Genomic DNA, 15092 nt, shown 5'->3' with positions numbered 1-15092 from the left:
TTTTAGACTTTTCCATTTTTTACATTTCGATTTCTTAAATTTTTGATTCCATTTTTCGGTTTTTCGATTGTTAATTTTTTTCACTTTGCGATTTATTACTTTCTCGAATTTTCGATTTTTCGATTTTGTTATTATCCGGAAGATTTTTCAATTTTTTCGATTTTCGAACTTGCGATTTCTCGATATTCCGATTTTTCGAATTTCGTAAAAAATTCAAAAATCCGGTAGTCGAAAAATCAAGAAATCGTAAAAGCAAAAAACTGAAAAATACAAAAAAATGAGAAACCGAGAATTCGAAAAATTTTAAATTTAAAAAAATTGAAAAATTGAAAAATCGAAAAACTGGAAAATCGAGAAATTGAACAAACTTAAAATCTGAACATCGAAAAATTAGAATATCGAGAAATCGAAGAGTCGAAAATGAACCCGAAATAACCCAAAATTGAAAATTCGAAAAACTACAAATTGAAAAAATGAGGAATTTTAAAGAGTCGATAACTCTAAAAATTGAAAAATCGAAAATTTGGAAAATTGAGAAATCGGAAACTCAGAAATCGAAAAGTTGGAAAACCAAAAGTTCTAAAACCGAAAAGTCGAAAAATCAATCGAAATATCAAAGAAATGAAAAATATAAAATTTAAAATTTCGGAAAAATAATCGCAAAAATAAAACACAGACAAATCGAAAAACTGAAAAATCGTAAAACCTGAAATTCAAAAAAACAAGGAAAATGTAAAAAATCGAAACTTCCTTAAACTGAAACATCGCAAAATTAAGAAACCGAGAAATTGAAAAATCAAATACCCGAAAAATGGAAAAATTGGAAAAATAAAAAATCTGAAACTGATAATAAAAAATTGAGAAATCGAAAATTTAAATAATGAAAAAATTAGAATATCGCAAAACTGAATACTCGAAAGATTGGAAGATTAAAAATTTGAAAAATTTGAAATAAAAAAAAAATGAGAAATCAAGAAATCGAAAAATTTTAAATTTAAAAAATTGAAAAATTGCAGAATCGAAAAACTGAAAAATCGAGAAATCGCAGAGTTGAAAAAGAACTCGAAATAGGCCAAAATTGAAAACTCGAGAAATTAAAAATTGAAAAATTGTGAAATTTTGAAAAACCGTTAAATCTAAAAATTGAAAAATCAAAAAGTCGGAAAACTGAGAAATCGAAATATCCCAAAAATGAAGAATCTAAAATTTAAAAATTCGAAAAATTGTGCAATACAAACATCTTAAATTTAAAATTTCGGAAAAATCCGAAAACCGAACCCAAAATTGAGAAATCAATAAATTGAAAAATCAAACACCTGAAAAATCGAAAAATTGTAGAAATGAAAAATTTTAAACTGAAAAGTAAAAATCGCAAAACCGGTAAATGGAAATGTTAAAAAATTGAAAAATCTCAAATTTAAAAATTCGAAAAGCTGAAAAATACAAAAATTTAAATTTAAAAAAATAGAAAATTAAAACATCGCAAAACTGAATACTAGAAAAATTGAAACATCAAAAAATCGAAAGATCTGAAATTTAAAAAATTGAAAAATCCAAAATGTAAAAAATCTGTAATCAAAACGAGGAATCGAAAAATTGAAAAATCCTAAAACTGAAATATCAAAAAATTGAGAAATCGAAAAGTCGAAAAACTGAAAAATCGAAAAGTCGTAAAAGAAAGAATCGAAATTTTGAAAAATCTCATTGGAGAAATTAAAAATATGAAACTGAAAAGAAAAAAATTTCAAAATCGATAAATCGAAGTATCAAAAAATTGAAAAATCTTAAATTTAAAAAATGGAAAAATTAAAGTATCGCTAAATTGAATACTCGAATAATTGGAACATCAAAAAATCGAAAAATCTGAAATTTAAAAAAACTGAAAAATCGAGAAATTGAAAAGCCGAAAAAGCGAAAATTTGAAAAGATTAATTTCTTGGGACATAGTTAGTAATAAAAATCATCTGAAAGGCACTAATGAATATTTGACTGCCTATCTAAGAATTGCGCGGGAAATATTATCACAAATTTTATTATGGTTGTGTTTCAATTGACGAAAGTTCAGAAATTCATCTAATAACTGTCAAACATTTATATTTTCGTTTATAGCTACGAGTACAAACTATAAATAGCGTTAGGATTTGTATCGGACTACGTATATTATATTATATGATACCGACTACAGTTTTTATTTTTATACTTTAAAAAGAGATTATTTCAATTATTAAGTATTTCAAGAAAAAAATCTACTTCCTGAATTATTTCATAATTAAACAAAAAATAGTTGTATGACAAAATCGAGTGAAACCTCGCTTCTGAACGCCTAGAGTCTTCATTTGCCTGATCGCGCTCTGGTCTGTAGATCAAACAAGTTCTCAGACGACGTATTTATCAAAGAAAATGTAAACAAGAAATCGTTTAGTCTGCACAAAGTCTTGATTTCTGCGCGCTTCTAGGAGTTCTTTCTAAGAAAAACTTATACTGAATCATCTATTATGCTCGACCTTTAAGTGAACAAACGCAGCCAATAGCTGGTTACGACAAAGAAAACGCCAACGTTTACCTCAAAAATAGAATAACCTTTAACATGTTTGACCTTAATCCAGCGCTAGTTGCTTTGAGTATTTGAAGTCTAGTTGGAATTCCCATCAGAATATCTCGCCAGCTGCTATACCTGCGAGTCAAAGAGCAGCATTGCGCGTTCGGGCTTACCGTCGGTGGCGAGAGATTAACCGTTGATCCTCTCCTTTCCTGCGGTCCGATGCTCGAGTGTCTCCTGATGGGCAAACCACCTCCCGGCGTTCCTCCCGGTGACGACGCACAAGAGGGCGCAATGCGTATCTTCGGTGTCATGAGGGTGTTGTCCGACAGTCTTCTGTTCGGGAAGGCGTTGACGACCCTCAGGAAGTTGCTGTCAGGGGACGACGGCGACCCTCCGAACCACCATCCGCCCAACATACCACCTACACATAACGTAAGGAAAACTCTAAACCTAGCGACGATTGCGTCGTTCAACTATCTTAGAGTCGGAATCGGCATTCTAGACACGCGGAATTCTCACTTTTCCGTCCAACTGTAATATAGTTACATAATGGAAAATAAATCTGACCGACCTGTGGAATTCTTCCTCGCCATGTCCTCCGCGCTCGAAGTCTTCCTTTGCTCTATCCTCAGGTTGGGGATGTTGAACGGCGGCACGTGCATGTTGTCGGAACTGTATTGGTGTCTTAATGGCCTGTGTCGCTCCGGACTCGGCAGAGATAGGTTATCCAGTTTGAGTTTATTACGCTGGTTTCGGTCAATCTGGTCCAACATTTCTTGTAAAACTTCGAGGAGGATCGTAAATTGTTCTAAGTTTAAGGAGGGATTTACCGTTTGCGGTAACAACGAAGGCATCACTTTGGTTGCCATTAAATTTACGGATAAGCCGTATTTCTTGTCGCTGAGCATTAACCGGTAAATATCTGTGGAATAAAGTTGAAGGGCTTAAAAAGTGGATTAGGCGGTCTAGACGAGCAGCGAAAGAAATGCAAGTGGGGGGATTTTAAAGGTTACACAACAGTGACGTAAGGGGAAATGAGGTCATACGATATTAATTGGCGCAGTCGGTGGGATGTACGTAGGAGGTATTCTTGCCCACGATGTATAACAAGAACCGAGTTTTAAAATTTTTTAATTTAGCGTTTTTTCGACCTACTTTACTTTTTTCTGCCTATTTTGTTCTAAAATGTGTATTTTCTACACCGCTAAACACCTGTTTTTTTGCGAAGGTCAGATTTAATATTACAACGTTTGTTTCGAATTCTCTTCCTGTATCAATTAGTTCTTGTTGGGTTTTCGTAAAGTGAAGTTCAAAAGTGTAAAAGTGTCTTAAAAATTGTTTATTATTTAGTATTTTGTGCCATGTTTAAAAATACTCAAAGTCAAATCGTTTTTAAAGGACAAGTTGTGGGAACGGACGAAAAACAAAGACGTTTTTCAAATTAATGTTACCCTCGTACCGGTTCCAGAATTAAATTTTGTCTGTAAATTAAGGATTTGAGAAGATTTTGGAGTTTTAACTCCTTTCTTTTCGTATTTTAGAACACGTATACGACTCGCGCCGGAATAGGATGTCGAGTTCCAGCTACGAGCTCGAACACGGTGTCAATGTTCTCGACACCGACACCGTGGACTGAATCTGAACATAGGCATGTAACGCCGCCCCACATATAGAAAGAGAGATAGATAAACTGGTGTGAATGTGTAGGTAAGCGAAGAAAAACACGTCGTAGGTCACCAATGTAGGTAAGAAAAAAATAATGACTTCGCCACGTATACGTGTTTAATTTATATAAATTAATAACGCAGAGTTAAAATTCCATCCGTGCGTCCCTGGGTCGACGCACTCTTTTTTATTTTTTGTGTTTGTATTGTTCATACAAATTTCTGCTAAAAATAGAGATAGGGAAAATTCCATTAGTACTAAACCAATATGTTGTTCATAAACAGTATTGTTAAAGCTAAAGAATTTTTTTTTCAAAACTAACTCACATAATGTAATCAGGTTAAGAATACTCGTAAGAGATAAGATAAATTAACTTCAATCTCTTGTGAACTTTCATGCCTCTTTAAAAAAAAAAAACCATTTTTATACAGGCAAAAGCAACAACACATCTTTGATATATTTCTAACCGAGAACAAACAAATAGCTTTTTCAAAATTAGAGACATTATTAGTGATTGTATGTTTAATTTTTGAAACACCAATGTAGAACTCCTTATGAATAATTTCGTTTCTCGATTTTTCAAGGTTTCAATTTCTCGATTTTCGATTTTCCGATTTTTCAACTTCTCGATTTTCAAATTTTCGATTTTTTGATAGTTTTGTTTCTCAATTTCAGTTTTTCGACTTTTCAATTTTTGGCGTTTCCAATTTTCCAATTTATCGAGCTTTAGGAATGTTGATTTTCCTATTTCTCCATTTCTTGGCTTTTCGATGTTTCAAATTTTCGATTCAATTTTGTGATTTTTCTATTCTCCGATTTTTTAATTTTCGATGTTTCGATTTCTCGATTTTTCTATTTTTCGATTTCTTAGTTTTTTGGTGTTCCAATTTCTAGATTGTTCAGTTTTTCAATTTTTCTTTGTTCAATTTTTTGATGTTTCGATTTCTGGATTTTTCAATTTTTGGAACATTCAATTTTGCAATATTTTAATTTTTCGATTTTTTAGACTTTTAGCTTACGCGAGATCTCGAATTTTCGGTCCTTCAGTTCGTTGATTTGTCTACTTTTCATTTTTTTCGATTTATGTGTCTTTCGATTTTTGCTTTTCTGTTTTAGATTTTTCTGTTTTCCAATTTTTCGATTTTTCGACTTTTAGATTTTTCGAGTTTCTCATTTTTTGATTTCTCAGCTTTTCGACTATTCGACATTTCCATTTTTTAGTTTTTCAATTCTTCAAATTTTCGAATTTTCAGTTATTTGATTTTTTAAATTCCCAATTTTTTTAATTTTCGATTTTTCGTTTCTCGATTTTTTCGATTTGTCAGTTTTTTCTTTGACTTTTCAATTTTTCAGTATTTTGGTTTAAGGATTATTCAATATTTCGATTCCTCATTATTTTGATTTCTCCTTTTAATTTGCAAACTTTTTAAATTTTCGATTTTGGAATTTTTTAAATTTTAGATTTTTCGATTGTTTGATGTTTCGATTTCTGGATTTTCAATTTTGCGATATTTCAGTTTTGAATTTTTCGATTTTTCGATTTTTCAATTTCTCGATTTTCAAATTTTCCATTTCTCGATTGTTTTTCAATTTTAGTTTTACGACTTTTCTATTTTTCAAGTTTTCAATTTTTGGCGTTTCCAAATTTCCGATTTTTCGAGTTTCGACGTTTAGATTTTTCGATTTATTGATTTTTTAATTATTTAATTCTTTAGTTTTGTGATTTTTCAGTTATTTTATTTTTCAATTCTCCGATCTTTTTAATTTTCGATTTTTTAATTTTCCGATTTCTCAGTTTTCTTGATGTTTAAATTTCGAGATTTTTCAGTTTTTAAATTTTTCTTTAATTGTTCAATTATTCAAGTTATCGATTTATTTATTTTCAATTATCAATATTTCGATTCTTCGATTTTTTGATTTCTCAATTTAGCTTACAGACTTTTTTCGATTATTTAAATTTTAGGTTTTTCGATTTCTCGAATTTTCGGTCTTTCAATCCGTTGAGTTGTCTATTTTTCAATGTTTGGAATTTTTAAATTTTATATTTTTCAAATTTTTGGTATTTCGATTTATCGGTCTTTCGATCTTTGCTTTTCTGTTTTAGATTTTTAGTTTTTCAAATCTTCAATTTTTCGTTTTTTCAGTTATTTGATTTTTCAACTTTCCAACTTTTTCAATTTTTGATTTTTCGAATTCTCGATTTTTTTCGATTTCTCAGTTTTTTGATGTTTCAATTTGGAGATTTTTCAATTTACTTTCATATTTTAGTTTAAGGATTTTTAATATTTCGATTCTTCAATGTTTTGATTTCTCGCTTTGATTTATACATTTTTTCCATTTTCGACTTTGGGATTTTTAGACTTTTTGATGTTTCCATTTCTGAATTTTTCAATTTTTCCAGTATTCAATTTTGCAATATTTTAAGGTTTCGATATTTTAGATTTTTCGATTTCTTAAATTTTCGGTTTTTCGATTCATCTTTTTGTCTATTTTTCAATTTTCGAAATTTTACATTTTTGATATTTCGATTTATTTTTCGAGCATTCGATTATGGGATGTTTTAATTTTTAGATTTTTTAGATTTCAGATTTTTCGAATTTTCGACTTTTCAGTTCGTATGTTTATCTATTTTTAAATTTTTCGTAGTTTTAAATTATGGATTTTTTAGATTTTTCGGTTTATCAATTTCTTGATCGCTCGGCTTTTCGACGTTTCGACTTCTCAATTTTTTGGGTCTTCAATTCTTCAGTTTTTCAATTATTTGATCTTCCAACTTTCCAATTTTTTTTTATTTTTGATTTTTCAATTTCTCGATTTTTTCGATTTCTCAGTTTTTTAATGTTTCAATTTCGAGATTTTTTAATTTTTCAGTACCTCAATTTTTCTTTGACTTTTCAATTTTACAAGTTATCGATTTGTTAATTTTTCAGTATTAAGGATTTTTTAATGTTTCGATTCATCATTATTTTGATTTCTCGTTTTGATTTGCAGATTTTCTGTATTTTCGATTTCTGGATTTCTCAATTTTTCGATCATTCAATTATGCGATATTTTAATTTTTCGATTTTTTAGATTTCATATTTTTCAATTTCTCGACTTTCCGATTTTCCAGTTGGTCTGTTTGTCTATTTTTCAATTTCTCGAAGTTTTAAAATTTAGATTTTTCGGTTTGTCGTCTTCTCAATTCGATTTTTACATTTTTGAAATTTTAGATTTTTCAATTTTTTGTATTTTCCGAATTGGCGATTTTTCAGTTCGTCTATTTCAAAGTTTTTTACTTTTCGATTTTAGAATTTTCAGTTTTTCAATTTTGTGATTTTGATTTTAAAAATTTTTGATATTTCGACTTTCAAATTTCTTGATTTCCTCATTTCTCGATTTCTCGGGTTTTCGACGTTTCGACTTCTCGATTTATTGATTTTTTGATTTTCAGATTTTTTGCAATTTTTCAATTCTGTTATTTGATTTTTCAAATTTCGGACTTTTTAATTGTCAAATTCCCCAATTTTTCTTTAATTTTTCAATTTTTCAAGTTACCGATTTGTTAATTTTTTAATATTTTCTGTTAAAGGATTTTTCATTATTGCGATTGTTTAATTTTTTGATTTATCGCTTTGATTTACATATTTTCTAAATTTTCGATTTTTCGAATTTTGAAATTAAAAATTTCTCGATATCTGAATTTTTCAATTTTTCGAGAATTCAATTTTGTGATATTTTAATTTTTCGATATTTTAGATTTTAGATTTTTCGATTTCTCGAATTTTCGATTTTTTAGTTGGTCTTTTTGTTTATTTTTCAATTTTTGGAAGTTTTGAATTTTAGATTTTTCAAATTTTTGACTTTTCGAGTTTTACTGTTCAGTTTTAGAATTTCCAATTTTTCGATTTCACAATTTTGCGTTGTATCAGTTTTGAGATTTTTGAGTATTTCGATTTTTAATTTTTCAATATTTTAGTTTAAGGATTTTTCAGTATTTCGATTCTTCAGTCAGGTCAATGTACAGACTTTCTACATTTTCGATTTTTAGGTTTCTTGATTTTCCCATTTCTTGAGTTCTTGAGTTTTCGTTGTTTTTATGGAATTTTCAGTTTTTCATTTCTGCAATTTTTCGATTTTTCAGGTGTTTGATTTTTCAATTTTTCGATTTCTCAATGTTGCATTGTTTCAGTTTAAGAATTTTTCAATATTAGGATTCTTTAATTTTTCGAATTTTCGTTTTTACAGTTCTCGATTTTATTTTTAAAATTTTTTATTACTGCATTTGTGTAATTTTCAATTTTTCGAATTTTTAAATTTTATATTTTTCAAATTTTTTATATTCCGCTTTATCGGTCTTTCGATTTTTGCTTTTCTGTTTTAGAATTTTCGGTTTTTCAATTTTTCGATTTTTCGATTTTCCCATTTCTTGATTTCTCGATTTTTCGACGTTTCGACTTCTCGATTTTTTAGTTTTACAATTCTTCAATTTTTAGATTTTTCACTTATTTGATTTTTCAACTTTCCAATTTGTTTAATTTTCGATTTTTCGATTTTTTTCGATTTCTTCGTTTTTTGATGTTTGAATTTCGAAATTTTTCAATTTTTCAATACCTTAATTTTTTTGATTTTTCAATTTTTCAAACTATCGATTTGTTAATTTTTCAATATTTTAGTTTAAGGGTTTTTCAATGTGTTGATTTCTCGTTTTGATTTGCAAATTTTCTACATTTTCGATATTGGGATTTTATAAATTTTAAATTTTTCGATGTTTTGATTCCTGGATTTTTCAATTTCTCGAGTTGTCGATTTTTCAGTTCGTCTGTTTATCTATTTTCCATTTTTTCAAAGTTTTAAATTTTAGATTTTTCGGTTTGTCGTTTTCTCAATTTTTCAATTTTTATATTTTTTAAATTTTAGATTTTTCAATTTTTTAGTGTTTCGATTTCTGGATTTTTCAATTTTTCGACCATTTATTTATGCAATTTTTTAATTTTCCCAAATTGGCGATTTTTCAGTTTGTCTTTGTGTCTATTTTCCATTTTTTCAAAGTTTTAAATTTTAGATTTTTCGGTTTGTCGTTTTCTCAATTTTTCAATTTTTATATTTTTTAAATTTTAGATTTTTCAATTTTTTAGTGTTTCGATTTCTGGATTTTTCAATTTTTCGACCATTCATTTATGCAATTTTTTAATTTTCCCAAATTGGCGATTTTTCAGTTCGTCTTTGTGTCTATTTGTCAATTTTTAGAAAACAAATTTTTGATATAAAGTTTTTTACTTTTCGATCTAAGAAATTTCGGTTTTTCAATTTTTTTATTTTAAAAATTTTCGATATTTCGACTTTTAAATTTCTTGATTTCCTTCCTCATTTCTCGATTTCTCGGGTTTTCGAGGTTTCGACTTCTCGATTAATTGATTTTTTAATTTTCGATTTTTTCATTTCTCGATTTCTTTTCGATTTCTCAGTTTATTAATGTTTCAATTCCGAGATTTTTCAATTTTCAAATTTTCCAATTTCTCTTTAATTTTTCAATTTTTCGAGTTATCGGTTTGTTAATTTTTCAATATTTTAATTTTTTAAGCATTCAATTTTGTGATATTTTTATTTTTCGATATTTTAGATTTTAGATTTTTCGATTTCTCGAATTTTCGATTTTTTAGTTTGTCTTTTTGTCTATTTTTCAATTTTTCGAAGTTTTGAATTTTAGATTTTTCAAATTTTTGACCTTTCGATTTTTTACTTTTCAGTTTTAGATTTTCCAGTTTTTCTGTTTCTCAATTTTGCGACTTATCATTTTTGAGATTTTTCAGTATTTCGATTTTTAATTTTCAATATTTTAGTTAAAGGATTTTTCACTATTTCGATTCTTCAGTCAGGTCAATGTACAGGCTTTCTACATTTTCGATTTTTAGATCTTTTAAATCTTAGATTTTTCGATTTGTCTATTTTTCAAGTTTCCGAAGTTTTAAATTTTAGATTTTTAAAATTTTTGATATTTCGATTTATCGGTCTTTCGATTTTTACCTTTCATCTTCAAATTTTTCGGTTTTTCAGTTTTTTGATTTTTAAAATTTTTGATTTCCGACTTTTGGATTTCTTGATTTTCCCATTTCTTGATTTCTCGACTTTTCTACGTTTCGACTTCTGGTTTTTTATCGATTTTTCATTTCTTCAATTTTTCGATTTTTCAAGTGTTTGATTTCTCAATTTTGCGATGTTTCAGTTTGTGAAATTTTGTGATTTCTCATTTTGATTTACAGACTTTCCACATTTCCAATTTTTCGACTTTTTAAATTATAGATTTTTCGATATTTTGATGGTTCGATTTCTGAATTTTTCAATTTTTCGGGCATTCAATAAGGCGATATTTTGATTTTTAGATTTTTTAGATTTCAGATTTCTCGATTTTTTAGTTCGTTGATTTGTTTGTTTTTCAATTTCTCGAAGTTTTAAATTTTAGATTTTTCAAATTTTTGATACTGATTTCTTGATTTCTCGACTTTTCGATGTTTTAATGGAATTTTCAGTTTTCCATTCCTTCAATTTTTGGATTCTTCAGGTTTTCGATTTCTCACTTTCGCATTGTTTCAGTTTTAAAATTTTTCAATATTTCGATTTTTTAATTTTTCGTCGTTTCGTTTTTTAGATTTCTCGATTTTTCAATATTTCAACATTTCAATTTTGGGAAGTTTTCGATATTTTAAATTAGATTCATTTTTTAAATTGCACATTTTTTGATTTTTTCATGTTTTGATTGCTCAATCTTTCAATTTTTTGACTTTTTGTTATTAAGTTTAAATAATTCTACTAATTATTGAAAAAAGAACATTTTTTTCGAATCGCTTTAAATTAACTTCGACTTGCATTAGTGTTCAAATTGCATCTTAGTAACGTCAATCATATTGGTTATATTCATAAATGCACGGATACAAAGTTGCATTAACATTGTTGCACAATTAGGGCAAATTTGCAACTTTGCTGTATGGTAAGGTAAATACCCTGATGTAAGCCAAACTTAATTAAATTTGGTTTGCGACCCAATTTCTGAAGTGATAATGTTATTTCAAATATAATAATATAGCGATATTATGGCCAACGAGAATCAAATAAGAAAAACTAGAACTGCTCATGTCTTAAGTTTAGTAGATGAAGGTATCCAGAATCAATATGAAGATCTCAATGTAAAGAAATTATTTCTTAAAGCTCATTTAAGGATCCAAGCCTTCCCGAAAGCTCTACCGGATTTTCTATTGCCTCCAGAACCTGTTCTGACAAGATAGATTCAAGCGTAAATATACAGGGTGTTCATTTTATCTGTACACGCCTGCATATTTCTGCATAGGCAACCCATTTTACGTTTCATAAACATCTTTGATTAATTTTTAAATTTTTATTCTTAAATAGTAATGAACCAAAATTATGACAAATTATTTCTGTAATTAATAAATTGAGTATTAATTTTTTCAATTATTTATTATTTAGCATTGACATTTTTGCTATTTCAATTTATCGGTTTTTCGACTTATTTTTCAATATTTATTATGCGATATTTTAATTTTTCGATTTTTTAGGTTTCAGATTTTTCAATATTTCTGTTCGTCTATTTATCTCTTTTTCAAGTTTTAAATTTTATATTCTTCGGTTTGTCGTTTTCTCAATTTAAAATTTTTAATTTATTAAAATTTTATACATATTTTTCAATTTTTTGACATTTCGATTTCTGGAATTTTTAAAATTTTCGACCGTTCAATTATGCAATATTTTAATTTTTCGATTTCTTGGATTTGAGAAGTTTCGATTTCCCGAATTGTCGATTTTTCAGTTCGTCTTTTTGTCTATTTTTCAATTTAAAATTTTAGTTTTTTGATTTTTACTTTTCAGTTTTAGATTTTTCGGTTTTTGATTTTTCCACGTTCAGATTTCTTGATTTCTCGACTTATCGATGTTTTTATGGAATTTTCAGTTTTTCATTCTTTGAATTTTTTAATTTTTCAGGTGTTTGATTTTTCAGTTTTTCGATTTCTCAATTTTGCATTGTTTCAGTTTAAGAATTTTTCAATATTTTGATTCATTACTTTTTCGACTTTTCGATTTGTCGATTTTTTAATTTTTTTATTTCTCAGTTTTTTGATGTTTCAATTTCGAGATTTTTCAGTTTTTCAATTTTTCTTTCATTGTTCAATTTTTCAAGTTATCGATTCATTAATTTTCAATATTTTAGTTTAAGGATTTATCAATATTTTGATTCATCAATTTTTTTATTTCTCAATTTGGTTTACAGACTCTCTACATTTTCGATTTTCCGATTTTTTCAATTTTAAATTTTTGGATTTTTTGATGTTTCGATTTTTGGATTTTTCATATTTTTCGAGCATTCAATTTTCCGATATCTTAATTTTTCGATTTTTTAGGTTTTAGGTTTTTCGATTTCTCGAATTTTCTGTCTTTCAGTTTATTGATTTGTCTATTTTTCAATTCTTCGAATTTTTGAAATTTAAAATTTTTCAAATTGTTGAATTTCGATTTATCGGTCTTTCGGTTTTTGTTTTTCCGTGTTAGATTTTTCGGTTTTTCAATTTAGTGATTTATCGGCTTTTCGACGTTTCGACTTCTCGATGTTTTAGTTTTTCAATTCTTCAATTTTTCGATTTTTCAGTTATTTGATTTTTTGTTTTGATTTCTCAGTTTTTTTGATGTTTCAATTTTTAATACCTCAATTTTTCTTTGATTTTTCAATTTTTCAAGTTATCGATTTGTTAATTTTACAATATTTTAGTTCAAGGAATTTTCAATATTGCGATTCTTTAATGTTTCGATTTCTCGTTTTGATTTGCAGATTTTCTAGATTTTTTAGATTTTATGATTTTTAGACTTTTTGATGTTTCGATTTCCGGATTTCTCAAATTTTCGGGGATTTAATTTTGCGATATTTTAATTTCGATTTCTCGAATTCGGTTTTTCAGTTCATCTTCTTGTCTATGTATTTTTCAATTTTGTCGAAGTTTTATATTTCTGATATTTCAATTTATCGGTCTTTCGATTTATTTTTCGAGCATTTAATTATGCGATATTTTAATTTTTCGATTATTTAGATTTCAGATTTTTCAATTTCTCGAATTTTCGATTTTTCAGTTGGTCTGTTTGTGTATTTTTCAATTTCTCAAAGTTTTAAAATTCAGATTTTTCGGTTTGTTTTTCTTAATTCAATTTTTACATTTTTTAAATTTTAGATTTTTCAATTTTTTGATGTTTCGGTTTCTGCATTCTTCGACCATTCATTTATGCAATTTTTTAATTTTTCGATTTTTTCTATTTCCCGAATTGGCGATTTTTCTGTTCGTCTTTTTGTCTATTTTTCAATTTTTCGAAGTTTTAAATTTTTGATTTTTCAAAGTGTTTTAATTTTTGATTTTAGAATTTTCGGTTTTTCAATTTTTTGAATTTTAAAATTTTCGATTTTTCGACTTTTAAATTTCTTGATTTCCTCATTTCTCGATATCTCGCGTTTTCGACGTTTCGACTTCTCGATTTATTGATTTTTTAATTTTTAAATTTTTTGCAATTTATCAGTTTCTCTGTTATTTGATTTTTCAAATTTCGGATTTTTTAATTTTTGATTTTCGGATTTCTCCATTTTTTTTTTGATTTCTCAGTTTATTGATGTTTCAATCTCGAAAATTTTCAATTTTCACATTTCCCACTTTTTCTATAATTTTTAAATTTTTCAAGTTATTGATTTGTTAATTTTTCAATATTTTATGTTTAAGGATTTTTCAGTAGGTACTTCGATTGTTCAATTTTTTGATTTATCGTTTTGATTTACAGATTTTCTACATTTTCGATTTTTCGACTTTTTAAATTATAGATTTTTCGATATTGTGATGGTTCGATTTCTGAATTTTTCAATTTTTCGGGCATTCAATTTTGCGATATTTTGATTTTTCGATTTTTTAGATTTCAGATTTCTCGATTTTTTAGTTCTTTGATTTGTTTGTTTTTCAATTTCTCGAAGTTATAAATTTTAGATTTTTCAAATTTTTGATATTTCGATTTATCGGCCTTTCGAGTTTTACTTTTCAGTTTTAGATTTTTCGGTTTTTCAAATTTTCGATTTTTAAAATTTGTGATTTCTTGATTTTCCCATTTCTTGATTTCTCGACTTTTCGATGTTTTTATGGAATTTTCAGTTTTTCATTTCTGCAATTTTTCGATGTTTCAAGTCTTTGATTTCTCAATTTTGCGATGTTTCAGTTTGATAATTTTTCAATATTTCGATTCTTCAATTTTTTGATTTCTCAATTTGGCTTACAGACTTTCCACATTTCCGATTTTTCGACTTTTTAAATTATAGATTTTTCGATATTTTGATAGTTCAATTTCTGAATTTTTCTATTTTTCGAGCATTCAATTTGGCGATATTTTGATTTTTCGATTTTTTAGATTTCTAGATTTTTCAATTCGTTGATTTGTTTGTTTTTCAATTTCTCGAAGTTTTAAATTTTAGATTTTTCCAATTTTTGATATTTCGATTTATCGGTTTTTCGATTTTTAAAATTTCTGATTTTTCGAATTTTAGATTTCTTGATTTCTCGACTTTTCGATGTTTTAATTGGATTTTCAATTTTACATTCCTTCAATTTTTGGGTTTTTCAGGTGTTTCATTTTTCAGGTTTTCCATTTCTCAATTTTGCATTGTTTCAGTTTAAAAAATTTTCAATATTTCGATTTTTTAATTTTTCGTCTTTTCGTTTTTTAGATTTCTCGATTTTTCAAGTTTTTGATTTTTCAACATTTCAACATTTCAATTTTGGGAAGGTATTGATATTTCAAATTAATTGTATATTTTTTTATTCATGTTTTGATTGCTCAATCTTTCAATTTTTTGGCTTTTCGGTATTAAGTT

General features: G+C 27.0%; 1 protein-coding gene across 4 annotated transcripts in view; it reads right to left on the bottom strand.

Annotated features, from left to right (window-relative positions):
* Positions 1–15092, bottom strand: part of LOC135127667 (SCY1-like protein 2) — a 274358-nt gene that overhangs the window by 56982 nt on the left and 202284 nt on the right. For all 4 annotated transcript variants that reach the window (XM_064054200.1, XM_064054197.1, XM_064054199.1 and 1 more), the window contains exons 12-13: positions 3114–3464; positions 2713–2963 (exon numbers count right to left, since the gene is read on the bottom strand). In XM_064054200.1, the coding sequence (XP_063910270.1) occupies positions 2713–2963; positions 3114–3464 (602 nt within the window). The remainder of the gene's footprint in view (positions 1–2712; positions 2964–3113; positions 3465–15092) is intronic.

Source organism: Zophobas morio, unplaced genomic scaffold, assembly GCF_036711695.1.
Source record: "Zophobas morio isolate AGI-343-1 ecotype UQ-CSIRO unplaced genomic scaffold, CSIRO_AGI_Zmor_V1 ptg000012l, whole genome shotgun sequence".
NCBI lineage: Eukaryota > Metazoa > Arthropoda > Insecta > Coleoptera > Tenebrionidae > Zophobas > Zophobas morio.
This window is presented reverse-complemented; position numbering and strand designations above follow the sequence as displayed.